Raw genomic sequence first — 18,702 nt, forward strand, 5'->3', positions numbered from 1 at the left:
TGATTTTTGCCAGCGTGTCACAAATTAAGAACCAAATTTCGGATTTAAATAGAGGAGTTTTGATTTTTGCCAGCGTGACACAAATTAAGAAACCAAATTTCATGTTTTTCTGTTGTCTCTCTAGGCAGAATTACATACCTGTAGAAGTAGAGGCTTTTCCTGAAATTACAGTTTTTGTTGAATTACTTTCACTGAAAATTCATTTGCAGTTGAAAATCTAAAAAATGTAACCACAAAGTACCTTGAAAAAATGGGTAGCAACCAGTACTTCTTCTCATCACCAAACACCTGCCGCATGTTTTTGCTGAAGCCCAGGCTGAACCCGTTCTTATCTGTTCCGTGTCGAAATACGGGACTTCTGAATGCCTCTAGAAAAGAAGGCAAAGCAATTACAAGAGGAAAGATTGAACCTGCTGGGAATCCCTAATGTACAGAGATAATTAAATGTAATGACATGCTGAGAACCGAGGGCTACTCTCCCGTGAGTATTTAATGCATCTATCAACAGCCCTGAAATCACAGTAGTGATTTTCTGATGTCGTAGTACATCAGAAGATGTCTATTTTACTTTAAATAACCCCGGAGTTATTACAGCAGTACAATTGTGGAAAATGAGTAAATACAAACCAGCAAATAAATTAAAACTACACCTTCTGGATCTTTTGATAGAGAAATGGCTAGATGAGCAGATAACCATATATACAAACCAACATAGTCTTTTCAGCCAACATGAGACTAGACTTTACTTTTCGATAGAACCGACATTTTTCAGTCAATAGTCTCCATTTTCCAATTTGAGTAGAAATTGATCTCAGAAAAATTTTAATCATAAAATGTTTCCGGTTGGCTCAGAAATGTACTTTAACGCTAGTTTGTCCAAACGAGGACCCGTGACCCTCCCCAGCACCATCCGCTGCATCTGGTTATGCTGGCTCTGCAGATGAAGCTGTGGTCCAAAACGGCTCTTAGACTTGCCTAAGGAGACACTATGAATGACAGAAGTTGACCTTGAACAAAGCCATCAGTGTTTCTTCTTGAAATAGACTGGAATGCAAGATCTAAAATTTTATTTTGGGACTAGGAATAAAGGCAGAAGTATCATCAATGTGTCCAAATTTTATTTTGGGACTAGGAATAAAGGCAGGAGAATCATAAATGTGTCCATTATTATTTTTTTTGAGAGGTTTTCACTATAGGGCGCGTGCGCTCGCCAGACAGACAGAGAGAGACAGAGAGACAGAAAGCGAGAAATCACCCCCAGGGGGGATGGTCACGCTGCAATCCCTTCTCCTCCATTCTCCTCTCGGGATCTTGGGCACGCACACACACGTGCCCGGCGTCAGTTTTAGGCCACTGGTTCCAGGACTCGAACCGCGGTCGACTACGTGGGAGTCCAGCGACATAGCCATTACGCTAACTGCTGGTTCCCGTCCATTATTTTTAAAAGAAGAACCTAGCAGAGTCAGGTACCATGAAAATATGTGGCAACTTGTGAAATCCTTATCAGGGATGACCCCAGGATTTACAGCTTTTTATTAAACATTTTTATAATTATAGGACTGCATTGTCCAGAACAAATCTTTCAACTGCAAGTTAAATGTAGAACTTTCTAGATGCCAAATGATTCTAGAAACACCTCACTTACTTGTGGTAAGTTAAATTGTCCAATGTATAATTTGAAATAAGATAGCTTGCTTACTTATTATACCAATATCTTCACCCTAATAGTATTTGCTGTAATAAGATTTCACATGAATATTGACTACAATAATTAATCCTCACTGTATATTATAAAAATAGAATCTCACAGGAGATTTAAGTATACTTTGTAACCATAAGGATTTACAAAGTCCCAACTGTATGTGCAAACTCAACCCTAGCCTAAAAACTCTACATAGTTTAGTGCCTAATCATGTCTTCACTCTCATAATATATTTTTCATTCTTTGGCTATCTATGCTCCAAGCACGTAAATAGTTTCTCAAATATTTCTCTGTCCTGGGACAAGCAGTTGGCGTAATGGCTAGTCACTGGACTCCCATGTAGTCGCATCTAGTTGACCACGGTTCCAGTCCCAGACCCAGTGGCTTAAACTCATGCCAGGCTCATCTGCGTGCGTGCCCAAGATCCCGAGAGGAGAATGGAGGCAAAGGGATTGCGGCGTGGCCATCCTCTCGGGGGGGAGGAGGGTGATTTCTCGCTTTCTGCCTCTCTGTCTCTCTCTTTCTGGCGAGTGCACATGCCCTATAGCAAAAACCTCTCAAAAAAAAAAAAAATTCTATTTCCTCTCTTCCTATGGGCTTGTTTTATTTTGAAGTGAAATTCACAGAACAGAAAATGAATCTCTTTTAAAGTGAACCATTCGATGGCATTTGTATTCACAGTTTTGTGCAACTGCCACCTACATCAAGTTCTAAACTATCTCACCACCCCAAAGGAAACTCAATACCCATGAAGGGGTCACTCTCATTCTCCCTCTTCTCCACCCTTGGCAACCATGAATATGATTTTTCTCTACAGATTTATTATGGATATTTTATATAAATGGAATCATGTAATGCACAGCATGTTGTGATCAGTTTTTCTTACTTAGCATTACACATTAGACAAGTATCATGCTTCCATTTTCATGTCTGAGTAATATTCTGTTGTGGGGCCAGCAGATGGCGTGGTGGTTAATGGTGCTGGACTCCCACATGGCCAATTGCAGTTCGAGTCCTGAATCTGGTGACTTGCTTTCTCACTTTCCCTCTCTCCTTCTCTCACTCTGTCCCTCTATGACCAAACGGAAAGTGAATAAATAAATAATATAAAATAATTCTTTTAAAAAATATTTGATTGTATAGCTATGCCATTCTTGGATGGGCATTTGGGTGGTTTCCATCTTTTGAGTATTGTGAATAGTGCTGCTATGAACAAACATCTACTTGAGACTTTGTTTTCGATTCTTCTGGGTATATACCTATGAGTGCAACTGTTGGTTCTTATAATTCTATGCTTAACTTTTCTATCACAGTCGCACCATTTAATATTCCTACCAGCACGATACGACAGTTCAAATCTCTCCACATCCACACCAGTATTTGATTTTGTTTTTCTGATTATAGCCATCAGAGTGGGTATGAAATAGCACCTCACTGTGGTTTTGATTTGCATTTCCTTAATGACTAATGTTGAGTATGTTTTTCTGTGCTGGTTGACCATCTCTGCCTATTATTTAAGAAATGACTATTTAAATATGTGTTCGAATCCTTTGTCTTTTTTTATTTTTTAAGAGAGATTTTTGCTGTAGGGCACATGCGCTCAATGGAAACAGAAAGAAATAGAGATAGAAAACAAGAAATCACTCCCCAGAGGGGATGGCCATGCCGTAACCCCTTTTCCTCCATTCTCCTCTTGGGATTTTGGGCATGCATGTGCACACACCTGGTATGAGTTTTAAACCACCAAGTCTGGGTTGCAAACTATGGTTGACTACATGGAAGTTCAACAATGTAGCCATTACGCCATCGGCTGTTCCCTCCTCCTCTGTCAAATTTTAAATTGGCTTGTTTGTTTCTTTGTTGTTGACTTACAAGATTTCCTTGTATATTCTAGGTCATTATTAACTATATGGTTTGCAAAGATCATTCTCAGTCTGTATGCTGTCTTTTTAAGGTCAATTGATAATATCTTTTGATGTACAAAGGATTTTAATTTTGAGAGTCTAAATTATGTATTTTTTTACTTTGTTGCTTATATTTTTGATGCTATATCTAAGAATTCATTACCATATTATCCCTATTTTTTCTAATAATTTTATAACTGTAGCTCATCTATCTAGGTCATTAATACATTTTTGAATTAATTTTTGTAAATGGTGTGAGGTAGGAGTCATTTCATTCTTTTCCATGTGGATATCAAGTCGTCTGTCCCAGCACTATTTATATGGATTGTTATTCTTTCCCCATTGAACAGTTTTGGTATCCTTGTCAAAAATCAGTTGGCTAATGTAGTGTTTATTTCCTGTCATTTCTATTTCGTTGGTCTAAACATCTATTCTTACACCAGTACCACATTATTTTGATCACTGTATCTGTGCAATAAGTTTGAAACCAGGAATTGAATCTTCCAAATTTGGAGGTTTTTTTTATTTTGCTTTGTTTCATTTTTTGGTAAATACTAGTTTTTGCTAATTGGGAACTCCTGCAATTATACATGAATGTGAGGATTAGCTTTTCCATTTATGAAAAAAATGCCATTAAAATTGCATTGATTCAGGCTAGCAAGTAGTATGGTGGTTAAGGTACTGGAATTCATATGGCTAATTCTACAGTTTAAATCCTGGACCCAGCAGCCCAAAAATCAAGCCAGGTACATGTATGTGCATGTCCAAAATCCTGAGAGGACAATGGAGGAAGAGACTGTGGTGTGGTCATCCCCCACAGGGGGTGATTTCTCACTTCCCCTCTCTGTCTCTCCAGCAAGTACACGTGCCCAGTGGAAAAAATCTAAAAGAAAAAAAATGCACTGACTCTGTAAATCACTTCTAATAGTACTGTCATCTTCACATTAGGTCTTCCAGTCTATTTACTTAGGTCTCTTCCATTTCTTTCAGCAATGCTTTTTTGGTTTTCAGTGTGCTAGCATTGTACCTTCTCGGTTAAAGTTAATTCTAGGTATTTTATTGCTTTGGGTATTTTTGTAAATGAAATTGTTTTGTTACTTTCTTGTTTGGATGTTTTATTTGTTTGTTTATAGCAATACACTGATTTTTCTGCAAGTCAACATTATAACATGAAACTTTCTAGATTTTGTTTCTTAGTTCTAATAGTTTTATTTTGAATTCTTTAGTTTTCTATATACAATCATGGCTTCTGTCAACAGGAATAGTTGTATTGCTTACTTTTAAATGCCTTTATTTCTTTTTCATGACCTATTACTTTCGCTAGACCTTCCAGTACAAAATTGAATAGCAACAGTCGAGGTGGTCTTTGTTTTCTTTCTTATCTTAGAGGGAAAACTTTCAGTTTTTCACCACTGAGTATGATATTAGCTATAAATTTATTATAAATGCTCTTTATCAATTGAGGAAGTCACAGACTATTTCTAGAAGACATTAAGTGTTTTTTCCTCAATTATTAAAGCATGTTCACTTTTGCTGAGTACTTTTTTATGCAGGATTTGAGATGATCATGTGTTTTCTCCCTTCATTACTGAAGTATATTAACAATGATTGATTTTCATATATTGGACCACCCTTGCATTCCTAGAGTAAATCTCACTTGATCACGGTGACTGATCTTTTTAATAAGTTGCTGGGTTTGGGATGCTAGTATTCTGTTGAGCATTGCTGCATCTGCTGTGGTTTTGGATAAGGTCTGTTCCCTCAGGTTCGTGTGCTAGAAGCTTGGTCCCCGTTGTAATCATGTTGAGAGGTGAAAAGACCTTTGGAAGGCGGGGGTGAGTGGGTGGTGTTTGGATCATGGGGGTACTATTCTCATGAATAGATCAATGCCATCTTGCAGGAAGAAGTGAGTGCTTGCTCTCAGGAGAATGAATCGGTTCCCAGGAGAGTGAACTGAAATAAAAGAATGATGGCCGCCCGTAGGTCTCTTCCTTACTTTCCACATACCTGCTGACTTTTCTGCCATTTTATGATGACGGAGCTGCCAGCTCCACGCCTTTGGACTTCCCAGTCACCAGAACAGTAAATCTCTATCCTTTATAAATCACCCAGTTGCAGGTATTTCTGTTTAATAATATAATAAAGACTAGAACGGCATCTATATTTGTAACAGGTAATGGGCTATAGTTTTCTTGCGGTGTCTTTGTCTTTGGTACGAGGACAGTGCTAGCTTCACAGACTTGGCTAAGAAGTATTCTTTTAAATACTGATGAGCTGGAGAAAAACTGGTGTTAATTTTTCTTTAAACATTTGGTAGAATTCACCAATAAAGCCATCTAGACCTGGACTTCTCTCATTTTCTTTGTGTACTCTTGTAGTTTGTCCACTTCATCTAGGTTAACAATTTTTTTGTTTTGTTTTAACGTTTAGCTTTGTTCTTGCCATAGGGCACATGTGCTCACTGGAGAGAGACAGTGACAGGGAAAATAAAAAATCACCTCTCGAGGGGGGTGTGTGGCGGCGGGGGAGGGGGGGATGGCCGTGCTGCAACCCCTTCTCTTCCATTTTGCTCCTTGTCCTATTTGGTGATACTTTAAAAAGATTCTAGGAATGAATGCACACATGCCCAGTGTGGTTTTCAGCCTGCTGTATCTAGGACTCAAACCACTGTCATTCATGTGGGAGTCTAGCACCTTAATCACTATCCCACCTACTGGCACAGTTACCTAATTTTTTAAACACATGATAATAATTCAAGGTATTCTCTTGTAATCCTTTTAAAGTCAGTAGTAGTGTCCCCACTTCAATTTCAGATATTTGTGATGCATTTTCTATTGTTTTCTTTATTGCTAATTTGTGTTGCATCTTGTCTCTTTTTTTATTTATAGTTAAGCCTTGTCCTATTTGGTGATACTTTAAAAAGAACCAACTATTGTTTTCATTGATTTTCTATATTTGCTTATTCTCTGTTTCCGCTGTCTTCTATCTTAATTATTTCTTTCCTCTATGTTTCTGTTATGTACTTTGCTCTTCTTTCTCTAGTTACTTACAATATGAAGTTATTGTCTGAAATATCTTTTTTCATATATGCATTTATAGCTATACGTTTCCCTCTAAGTACTGCCATTGCTGCACCCCATATCTGGAGGGCTTTAGAACACACTCTTTTCTCTAAGATGTTCTTGCTGTTTCCCAAGCTGACTTCTTAGGTTAAGTATGTTTTACTATGGAGAACCCTTCCCTGCCTAATTCTAAATGGATTTTCTTCAGCCATCTCTAGCCCTTTGCTCATTTGTCACCTTTCTTTTTGTTTCCTTCAAAGCACTTTGCATTTTATAATTACTTTTATATTTTGTTATTAACTTTTTTTTTTTTTTGCTATAGGGTGCATGCACTCATGAGAGAGACACAGAGAGACAGAGAGACAGGAAACAAGAAATCACCCCGAAGAGGGGATGGCCACACCGCAATCCCTTCTCCTCCATTCTCCTCTCGAGATCTTGGGCATGCACGCATATGCGAAAGGTGTGAGTTTAAGCCACCGGGTCCGAGACTTGAACCATGGTTGACTACATGGGAATCCAGCGACATAGCCATTTTGCCAACTGCTGGTTCCTGTTATTAACTTTTATGCCTCTCACTAGACTGTTTTGATCTTGCTCACTACAGTATATCCATAATGCCTTATATACAATAGAAAATAAAAAATGTATGGAATGAGTGAACTCGTACATGTTTAAATAGTATCCTACTAAAAAAAAAGGAAATAAGATGATTTTTACTACTTCATAAGAGGGAAACATTTAATCATATGGCAACTATCAATTCATATCTATATGTCATTCATGTATTTAAAGTTCTGTCAACTACAATACATCGATACTCACCTAATGTAGATTTATTTTTGCTGACTAGCCAACAATGATAGCCAAACAGAGAAGACAAGCTGACAGAAAACATAGCTGCAGCAAAGAATAAAAACATAATATGGAACTTGGCTTGAGTATCAGGTAGGCCATTCTATAAAGAAAGGAAGAAAATGTTTTGTCAAAGGGATAAATGTTCCCCTACTTCTGTAAATTAGTAAGATTTTTTTTATTAAAAGTTTTCCTGAATTTAGAAATGGAGATACACATGTTTTTCTGTTAATATCTCTGTATATATATGTGTAAGTATACATATATACATATATATACATGTACAAAAAATATATATTTCATCAGATTAAAATAAATGTCTACTGGAATATGAATATAAATACGAAAATTCTTAAAATTTGGAATATTTACTTTGTTTTACATAACTAAATCATGGGAAAATCATGGTAGTATACATGTAAGCGTAGGTGTAAGAAGCAAGATAAAAGGAAGTAGACAATGTAGTTTTAAATTTACTACCTGAACATGTGCTGTTAGCAGATTCACAAACATTTAGTTTTATTGTAATGCCAGAAAGTGAACATTAACTGGCACAATTTAGCTGTTATCTCACTGGTGTTTACATTACTACAAACAACAGCATCAACTCAGAGAATACAACAACACACCCACAATAATGCTTCAAGCTGTTTTAAATAATAGCGTCACAGAAAAGATCAACAGGACCAATACCTGTGTAAAATAAACCTGATGATATCCATGACTCTAACAGTCCATCTTAAAAGCAAAACCAGTTTGACTTTCAATGTTCACATCCCCAAGGAGACCCAGACTCATTCTCAAGAAGAGCCCTTGGGGCAATGGACACTTAGCAAAGCCCTGGGGCTGTCGCGTCCAACTCACACAGTTCACAAGATCTCACTGGTGGCTTTTGACAGCAGGGTTTGCACAGTGGAAACCCTGGGCATTTCTTTTCAAATATGTTTTGGGGTTTGGAGCTAAAACCATCCACGGGAATGAGGAGCAGCCAGGTAGGACTCTCTCTCCCAACTCTCATTAGGAATTATTCTTGATGCTGGACACTGGACGTACCCTTGAAAGTCAGGGCCATGTCCGATCACCTGCGTATCCCGTCAGCAACAGTTTAACTGGCGCACCGGAAGCATTCCATGAACTCTCTGGTATTAAATTTGGTCGAAACTCACATAAATGATCTAACAATTCTGAAATTCTTGTCATAATAAAGGACTGTCTAATCAAAATAATAAAAGCAATCCAGGCAGGGGATAAACTGCTTTTTATCAGCATTTGGTGTTCACAAGAACTATCTTAAGAAATTCAAATCATTCAATTTAATTGTTTTGCCTGCATTTAACACATATAGCGCGGAAAGCAAATGAGTTATCGAAGGTCTAACCAAGTAATACGCAATAAGAATTTAGTACATTAGATGTGATAGCTTAAAAGGGAATCTTTTTACATAGCAAGAAAACATTACTATTTTTAAATACTGAAAAATATCTTTCCATATACTCAATTCTCATTAGTTGCAGCACTTATGTGTTATAAAGTTGCCAGGGCCACTGGGTGTGTGAATCCTGAACCACTGTTCCTAGGATTAGGTTCTTCCGAGCACCAGACACAACTTCACCACCGGACCAGTATCTAACTTTATTTTGTGTCTTTCTGCTGAAGGGCACCTACTTAATATATAGTGTTGATTCGTTAGGAAAGAACTCAAGACCAATAGCAAATGCGACTCATTCCTGAATAGAACTTATGCCCGAATGAAACTTATCTAACACATGAATTTTCTCCTTGAGACACAGGGGTCTTCTCTTGTCTCGAAACATTAGACAACACTTCAGCGGTACACTCGAGGACTATTTTTAACAGCAAAATCACCAACAAAAAGCACAAAAATGCAAGGCGCTACATGAACGGTGGAGAAGCACACTTGTTTATGGTGTGAGATCTGAAGCAAGAGGCAGAATGTCACTTTCTTTGACATCAGCTGGGCATGTGCACGTGGGGCAGCAAGAGACCTGCTGAGGGGGTGAGCTGGCGGACGCGGAGTGTGCACAGGACTGACTGCGTATAAATCCTGCATCTAAACCAGCTCTGGTGGATAAAACCACGGCGATCATTCTCTACCGAAACGTTCCATGTTCTCATGCAAAAAAGTCACCAAGATAATGACTTACTGTCCAGAATTTGATAAAATACTGTAAATCTGTAGCAGCAATAAAAAGGCAGTACAGCAGAGAATAAGCCAAGAAAAGGAGGAAGAACTTATAATTGGAAAATCCAACACAATTGTTCACCCTGTCAACAAAACAAAAACATTTTCAGAGTCTTAACAACTTCAACACTCCGACCTAGGCTTCTATGTATAAGCACAAACTTTACGAAGTGTTCAGTATTCTCTCATTTTTCAATTTATTGGTATTTCTTTAAGTATAATTCATAAGCATTCTCTGTACATACAAACATTAAAAAAGCCATTTCATTAGGAAATTTCTGTGATGAGACTTTTCTTGTATGATAATTAATATTACTTCATCAACCACAATGTAACTACATTTCCTGCCCAAGTGTAGAAATAAGCATAAGCTTAAAAGCAGGTCTGGACCATAATCCCAAAGGGCACAATCCTGAATGCTGAAATCCTGAAAGATCAAAACCCCTACAGTCTAAAATCCCGATAAATCCAAAATCCCCAAAATATAATTCCGGGCAAAACAATTTAAACAATTCTTTAAAAGACACTTACTTACATTTTTAAAAGGAGACTTAACATTGAGAAACAGAAAAACATGACAGAACAATTCATAGGCCACTTTACAGAATAAAATAGGCAATAAAAATACACACATTTTTGCAGGCATAAACACTCACCTGTACAAATGGTGGTGACATGGTTACAATGACCAGAAGAATTGTATTCACAAAGAACTAAGTCAAAAACCAGAAGGTATAAATGTATGTATCGCTATGGTTGGTAATTGTGTTCACCAGCTTTATAAGTGTGTTTCTGTTTCTCAATGTTAAGTCCCCTTTTAAAAATATAAATAAGTGTCTTTTAAAGAATTTAAAAAATTATTTTGTCCACAATTATATTTTGGAGATTTTTGATAAGTGTGTTCACATGAAATACTATGATGGACAACCTCATCTGGTGGGAGCAGTCAAAAGCTGCAATAGGGATTGACCCCATAGCCTAGTGGCTAAGGGAGCTGGATTCCACAAGGCCGACCGCAGTTTGAATCTGGCCCTCGTGGCTTGAGAAACACGCTGGGTGTGTGTGTGTGTGTATGTGCCAAAGTCTCAACGAGATGGACAAATGAAGAAAAAGGGATAGTGGCATGACCCCACTACACTGGAGAGTGTTTCCTCCCCCTTCTCTCTCTCTCTTTCTCTCTCTCTCTGTTTCTAGCAAGTGCACATGCCCTCTGGCAATTAAAAAAAATAAGATTAAAAAAATGATAATGGGAGCTAAGGTCTGAAGAAATTGTGATTTTCACAAATGCAGATGGATAAAAGTGATCTCTCGTTGACTGACGAAGTCTCAAGGCTTCATGTACGTACACAATGCACACACACAGAACCAATGTTGTGGTAATGCATGTTCCTGGAGGCAACTTTGCAAATACACATGCGACTGATTAGAACTTTTACAAAGTCTGTACACAATTTCTATCTCCAGAACTGGAAATGAGGTGAAGATGAAATATATAACATAGAAAATTGTAAAGAAGAATTCCAGGGCCAGCAGGTGGTATGGTGGTGAAGGCGCTAGACTCCCATATGGCCCACCACGGCTTAAGTCCTGGACCCAGCAGCTTGAAAATCACACCAGATGTGTGTGTGCGTGTGTGTGTGTGGCGTGTGTGTGTGTGTGTGTGTGTGTGTGTGTGTGTGTGTCCAAATCCCAAGAGGAGAATGGAGGAGATGGGACTGTGGCATGGCCATTCCCTCCACCCCCCACAGGATGACTTCTCATTTTCTCCCTCTGTCTCTCTCCAGCAGGTGCACACCCTTTGGCAAAAATCTAAACAAACAAACAAACAAAAAAAAAAACCACCAAAAATTTAAAGTACTCTGGGGAGAGAACGTGACAAACAGATACAAAATTGCAGTTAGAAAAAGCAATAAGTTCCAGGGTGTACTCAAACACAATTAGAATAACTCTAGTTAGTAACAATTTCATGTATTATTCAAAACAGCTGAAAGAAAGGATCTTACATGTCCACAACCCAAAGTAATGATAAATGTTAGGGATAGCTGATGGCTATGCTCTTCGCCCTGGTTTGATTATTACGCATTGCATCCATGTATCGAGAAAGCACTCTGCATCCCATAAATATACACAATAATTATATGTTAATTAAAAACAATTTTAAAAGGCCGGCAGTGGCGTGGTGGTTAAGGATACTGGATTCCCAAAGGGCTGACCACAGTGTGAGTCCAGGACCTGGTGACTTGCTCTCTCACTTTCCCTTTCTTTCTCCCTGTCTCTCTCTGGTCAAATTAAAAATAACAATAGTAATAACAAATGGAATTAAATAAATCATTATTTAAAAAAATTTTAAAAACTGAGGAAGAACTTTTAAAAAAAAAAGGAAATACAAACCAAAAATCTGTTCCCTAGAATGTGGTTCTCTAGGCTCTCATGTTCAGCCAGTTCCTTTTTTCCATGTTTTGCTGGGAAGCGCAGTTTTTGAGATTTTAGCTTTGGGGATTTCAACGATTTGGGTTTTGGGGCCAGCAGGTGGCATGGTGGTTAAAGGCGCTAGATTCTCACACGACCAACCACACAGTTTGAGCCCCAGACCTGGCAGCTTGCTTTCTCACTCTCCTTCTTTCTCTCTCTTTCTTTCTCTCTCTCTGTCTCTCTCTCTCTTTCACTCCCTCCCTCTCTGATAAAATTTAAATAAAAGTCAAATAAAATAATTCTTTAAAAAAAAAAAACACTTTGGGCTTTAATCTTTCAGGATTGTAGTGTTTTGAGATTTTAGACCAGAGATTTCTGACCTTTTTGGATTTGAAAATGTGGGATGATGGCCTTTGGGATTGTGTTTTTCAGGATTAAAATTGGCACTACCTAAAAGCACAGAGTTAATAAAAAAAACCTAACAATTCAGACAGTTAAGAGGAATTTACTAAATCCTTCTCTATGTTATTTATGTTGAATTTGATTTCCCACTATGATTACATTAAAATCTTTCCAGTTTTTCCAAGTTAGATAAAATATCTTCCAGGTTGTCACTAAAATCATCGGATTATCAAAGCATATTAAGTGGGAGGGTTAAGAAAAGCCATCAGACTAGGATCCACTAGGCGGCAGACTGCAATGCCCATCTGACACTAAATAATGACATGGCCCTGAGGAAGAAACAGTCTATCAGAATTTTATTTTCCTTTTCTATAACATAAGCATCCTGTGATATTTTCTGGAAGTCAGCTTAATATACTATGATACCAAATATGGAAATATATCAATTTACAGGTCTTCCTCTGAAATCATTACATGGGAGGGAAGTGCAAAATTCAGGCGTAGCAATTAACAAAAATACAAACTCATCTCATTGTAGAGTCATATTCTCTATCAAAGTGGTTTTTTTGTTTTTTTCCTTTTCATAAGAACAAGGGCTGACCTTGTGTACATGTGATACAAAACTTATGCGGAATTGGAAGCTAGCTTCACTGGTCGAGTGAATCCTCTGTCTGCTGGTCTAACAAACCTTCTACAGGGAACATACAGCTACTAAGGCTCTGGACTCGCACATGGTCGGCCACCTTTCCTCACTGTCCTCATTCCCATCCTACCATGGCAAAACAATCTCTCTCTCTCTCTCTCTCAAAACTTTGCTATGAAAAAGAAACATTTTTCTTTCTAGATTTTTAAAAAATAAAACATTTTTTTCTAGATTTTTAAAAAATAAAACTATGTTCACATAAATATGTTTCGAGTTTTGGGCCAGCCTTGTAGTCTAGTGGTTAAGGGAACCAGATCCCAATGGGCCAACTGCAGTTTGAATCCCACCCCGGAGGTCTGAAAAACATGCAGGGTGCATGTGCTTGCATGCCTAAAATTTCCGCAAATGGAGAAATGGAAAGGGGATGGTGGAGGATCAGGCCCCCTTTGGGGGTGCTTTCTCTTCTATCTCTCTGTCTCTGTCTGCCAAGCACACTTGCCCTCTGGCAATTAAAATAAAAGTTTATATTTTTTATCTCTGAAAATATAAGGTGGAAAAATAATACTCTATTTAGTCATTTTTGAACTGAAGGGCCTTTGATATGAGTAATGAATTCATAAAGAAGCCAAAAGCTACAGCTTGGCATATTGTATGAAAAGTTACATGTGTGGGGCTGGCAGGTGGCGTGGTGGTTGGGGATGCTGGGCTCCCACATGGCCAATTGAGGTTCAAGTCCCGGACCTGGTGGCTTGCTTTCTCACTTTCTCTCTCTCTCTCCCCCTCTCTGTTCAAATTTTAAAAGCAAATAAATACATAAAGAAAGAAAGATAAAAAAAAGAATTCTTAAAAAAAAAAAAAGTTACATGTGTAGTGCTGGGGTTTCAGTGGGAATGCAGACCAATTGGTGAGACGGCTTTTCAGGACATCTGAATGAAATAATGGCAAGAAATAATACCGAGAACAATGGGCCTCATCTAACTGCTTTCAACCTCAAAGGGAGATAGGAGGTGCCCTTTGTGTACCTGGGCTGGTTTCAAGGGGAAAGACTTGACAAAGTTTGCGAGACTTCGGACGATGGGAGGATAAGCCATGGCTATGTGAGGAAGGGCCAGCTCAGAGGGGAGAGGCTGTTCCTCTTCCTACAGGAACGTAAGCAGCAGCCTGGTACTAAACGCGAAATAGCATTTTATAGAAAGGAAATTACTTTGATCATAGACATTATAACACCTGAGTTAGCTTACTTTAACTTCTACTTAAGAGTACGACACGATTGGCCAGGTCAGAGCCAGGAAACGCAGGGAAAGGCAGAAAATAAAGAACAGGTATTCAGAGTGTCAGGCACAGACATGGAATTTTGATATGTATACGGAGTCTTCATAAGTTCATGAAAATTGTATATTATAAAAAAGCTAAGCACAGGGACTATGGCATGGCCGTGGCCTGGGGATGATTTCTCACTTTCCCTCTCAGTCTCTCTCAGGCCCCTGCATGCATCTTGTGGCAAAAACCTTAAAAAAAGAAGAAAAAAAAAAAAAGCTAAGCATAACTTTAAGTTTTTGCACCAAAATGCACTTCTACTTTGATTTTGTTTTTCTATGAACTTTTGGAAGCGCCCTCATATTAGTAGATGATATTCAGTAAGATACTTTGAATAATACTGCCCTCTCTGTAACAGACAGCTTTGGGTAGACACACTGCCTTCTGCTTCATAGACTCAATTTGTACAGGAAGAGGACTCGTTTTGAGTCTGAGCTTCCTCTGTCTAAAATGGGATGATTTCACATGGGGGATCAAACGTGTTCTGAGTGTAAGATACGGCTGCTGGCTCAGTGTCAGGGCAAATGCTTTCTGAGTCTAAATTGGAAAAACCGCTTAGCATATTGGCAAAATGAAGTCTTTGAGGGGCCAGCAGGTGGTGTGGTAAGTGAGGGCGCTGGATTCCCATGAGGCCGATGGCGGTTCAAGTCCTGGACCTGGAGGCTTTCTCTCTCTCTCTCTCTCTCTCTCTCGCTCTCGCTCTTTCTCTCTCTCTGTTCCTCTCTGGTCAAATTTTAATTAACTAATTAATTAAATTTCAATAAAATAATTCTGAACAAAAATGTGGCCTTTGAAATCCAAAAATCTACCATGTGATGTTGAGCCCACTCTTTGTTGAGGCTCACTTTCCTCCCCTTAAAATTGAGATGCATGGGGCAGCAGGTGGCATGGTGGTAAAGGCACTGAAATCTCATACCATGAGCTGTGGTTCAAGTACTGGATCTGGTAGCTGGAAAATCATGCTGGGTGCATGTGCAGGAGAACGGAGGAGAAGGGACTGTGGTGTGCTATACCCCCCACCCCAGGGTGATTTCTCTCTCTCTCTCTCTCTCTCTCTCTGTCACCTTCTGGCAACATGCCCTATGGCAAAAACTTTTTTTAAAAAAATCGGGATATATAATTTCTACCCTTTTCTGTCTTTGTTAAATGGGTTAGATTATTTATATGCATGGTTTTTAGAACATTACAGACACTCAACAAATTGAAGCTAACATTTTATTTGTACCTAACCTTTGGCAACCACGTGAAAGTGTTATTTAATTAACGTTTTAGGGGCTGGACAGTGGCACTATTCATCTAATATTTCAAATAGTCCAAGGTAACAGATATAAAGCTTCACATCCATAACAAGACACGATTACACAGGTCTTGGTGCCCACTTCTTGTAAATGGATTTGAACTTTAGAATCTGTCATCTTTGACTGCCTACTGTCTGGGACCACCCTAACACATCCTGGTGGTCTTTTATACATGTTACATTCATTTCATGGCTGAAAAAAATATTTTTTATATGTTGAGATGGAAACATTCATAAATATTATAAGAGAGGGAACAGAGCCATCCGGCATGTAGTTATTTGCGTGAAGAAATGAGGGGAGGCGACAAACACAGCTCTGCACATTTCTACCTGAAAAGTGCCCAGGACTTTTAACATTATTTTCCCAATCACAGGGGAAGATGGTGGGAAGGAGGGTGAGACGAACACATTCACCTCTTTTATTTTTGAATTTGGAAATACAAATTTGTATTTCCTATACATTTAAAAACATTTTTTTTTGAGAGGTCTTTGCTATAGGGTACGTGCGCTTGCCAGAAAGAGAGAGACAGAGAGACAGAAAGAGAGAAATCACCCCCCTGGGGGGATGGCCACGCTGCAATCCCTTCTCCTCCATTCTCCTCTCGGGATCTTGGGCACGCATGCACATGCAAACGGCGTGAGTTTAAGCCACTGGGTTTGGGGCTCGAACTGTGCTTGGCTACATGAAAGTCCAGCAACATAGCCATTACGCCAACTGCTGGTCCCACATTTTTAAATTTTTTAATTTGAAAAAAAAGGGGGGGGGCTGTCAGAAAAGTCATGATGTATTTTTCTAAGTTTTCTATCTTAAAATGTGTCAGGGCTTTTCCTACAATGGCTGCTCCATCCAGCTGACACAGGTGATGGTTAGGCCCTCCCTAGGCATTGTGTCCTCGCAAATCCACCAGCCACTGCCTTCTGTGAGGGCGTGCCCAGAGCTGGGGATGCGGCTGGGAGGGCCCGCAGCCTGCAAAGTCACAGTGCAACATGGAGTTTCTCTCCCACTCCACTGAGGGCAAGGGTAGACGCAGCAGCACACAGTAGGGAGGTAAGCAGTGGGAGCGCACTTTTAAATGCTAGGGTCTAGGTTAGGTCAGCTGTACGGCCTGGTGGTTGGGGCAGCGGGACCCCACATGACTCAGCAGCTGGAGAAACATGCTGTGCACGTATGCGTGCGTGCCCAAGACCCTGAAAGGAAGGGGAAGAGGAGAAGCGATTCCAGCATGACCATCCCACGGGGTGCTTTCTCCTCTCTTGCTCAGATTCCACTCCACTCTTACATAGGATCTGTCAGAATGTGAAAGGCTGTCAAATCTTTTATTGAGCCCAATTAATCGCAGGTTTACAAAGACCGCTACCACGGTAAGTGATGATGTCCTGGTTCTGTACTTCTGCGAGCACGGCAAGGGGACGCATGGCAAGCTGCACCGGCAGGGACTGGTCTGCCGTCAGTTACGACGGCTTCCGCCCTCCGCCCCTTATCACCACACTCCCTTGTTAAAGTTAGAAAAATCGTGGGCCAGTCCCGTGCCACAGTAGCTACGTTCTGGGCAGAAGGACTGGATTCCACATGGCTGACTGGGTTCGATTCCCTGCCCCAGTGGGTTGAAAAATGGGTGAAGCGTGCGTGTGTGCACCTGGGGTCCTGCCATGACGGAGAAACGGAGAAAGGACTGTGGGGTGACCATGCCTCACTGGGGTGCACCCTTCCTCATCCTCCCTCTCTGTCTCTGTCATACACACGCCCTCAGGCATTTAAAAATAAAAAACGTTAGAAAAAACTGGAGCAGCTCTGTGCCCTAATTACTTTAGCACCCAGGAACTATACCTCGGGTACAGAACTACGCCCATACAGAGTGCTTAGTGTGGGTTCTCCCCAAAGACCCTAGACCAAACCCTGAATAAGTTTATTCGAGACAAGAAGGGACAAAAGTGAACAGAACATCTGCAGCTGTCCAGGCTGCACTGGCCGAGGGTGGCCCTGAGGGCCCAAGTGCCCTGGCCCTTCTGACTGGCCTGTGAGCTGGACAAGCCTACCCAGGAAGATCTCTCGGGCAGAGCAGCGAGGAGACAGAGGTGCCTGGGGAGGCGCTGCGAGCAGGCCTGGCACTGTGCCCTATGGTCTCACGAAGTCGGCCCGGGGATACGAGTGGGGCCTCGACAGTATCTGCTACTGGTGGGGCCTAAGGATATGTGGGGGCGCCACGCAGCATCTGCTATGGTGGAGGAGTAGAAGGAGCATTAAGACATCATTGGAGACGGCAGGTGGTATGGTGGTCAAGTCACTGGATTCTCACATGGTGGTCTGCGGTTCGAATTCCACACCCGGTAGCTTGAACCATGACGGGCACGTGTGTGTGTGTGTGTGCGCATGTGTGTGTGCCCAAAATCCTGAAGGGAGAATGGAGGAGAAGGGGGTGTAGCCATCCCCGCTGTGGGATGATTTTTCACTTTCTCTCTGTCTCTAGTCAGCACATGCATCCTGTGGGGGGGAAAAAAAAAAACTAAAAAAAGGCAAAGAAAACTTATAATTAAAGATATTGGAGGAAACACTGCCTGAGAGAGAAGAATGGGGAGCAAAAGACTGACTGCAAATGTAAATAGTACAAAGAGGGGTTATCCGTTACAAAGAGGGGTTATCCATTACAAAGAGGGGTTATCCGTTGACGTATTTCTTTAAGAATATCATTCTTGGGCCAGCAGGCCGTGTGGCATCTGTGGCACTGGTTTGAATCTGGGACCTGGCAGCTTGCTTTCTCACTCCCTCTCTCTCTTTCTCTGCCCCCCTCTCTGGTGAATTTAAAATAATAATAATAATAATTTAAAAATTAAATAAATAATTCTTGAAAAATACATGTCATGTGTTTTCTTTTTCTCTCCTTTTTTAGAGCTAAGACCTCTGGCA

General features: G+C 40.1%; 1 protein-coding gene across 1 annotated transcript in view; it reads right to left on the reverse strand.

The window, feature by feature from the left end:
* Positions 1-18,702, reverse strand: part of ZDHHC2 (zDHHC palmitoyltransferase 2) — a 49,661-nt gene that overhangs the window by 14,923 nt on the left and 16,036 nt on the right. The window contains exons 6-8 of the mRNA XM_027772353.1: positions 9,689-9,809; positions 7,494-7,626; positions 242-368 (exon numbers count right to left, since the gene is read on the reverse strand). Coding sequence (XP_027628154.1) covers positions 242-368; positions 7,494-7,626; positions 9,689-9,809 — 381 coding nt within the window. The remainder of the gene's footprint in view (positions 1-241; positions 369-7,493; positions 7,627-9,688; positions 9,810-18,702) is intronic.

This window comes from Tupaia chinensis, unplaced genomic scaffold (genome assembly GCF_000334495.1).
Source record: "Tupaia chinensis unplaced genomic scaffold, TupChi_1.0 Scaffold000271_1, whole genome shotgun sequence".
In the NCBI taxonomy this organism is placed as follows: Eukaryota; Metazoa; Chordata; class Mammalia; order Scandentia; family Tupaiidae; genus Tupaia; species Tupaia belangeri.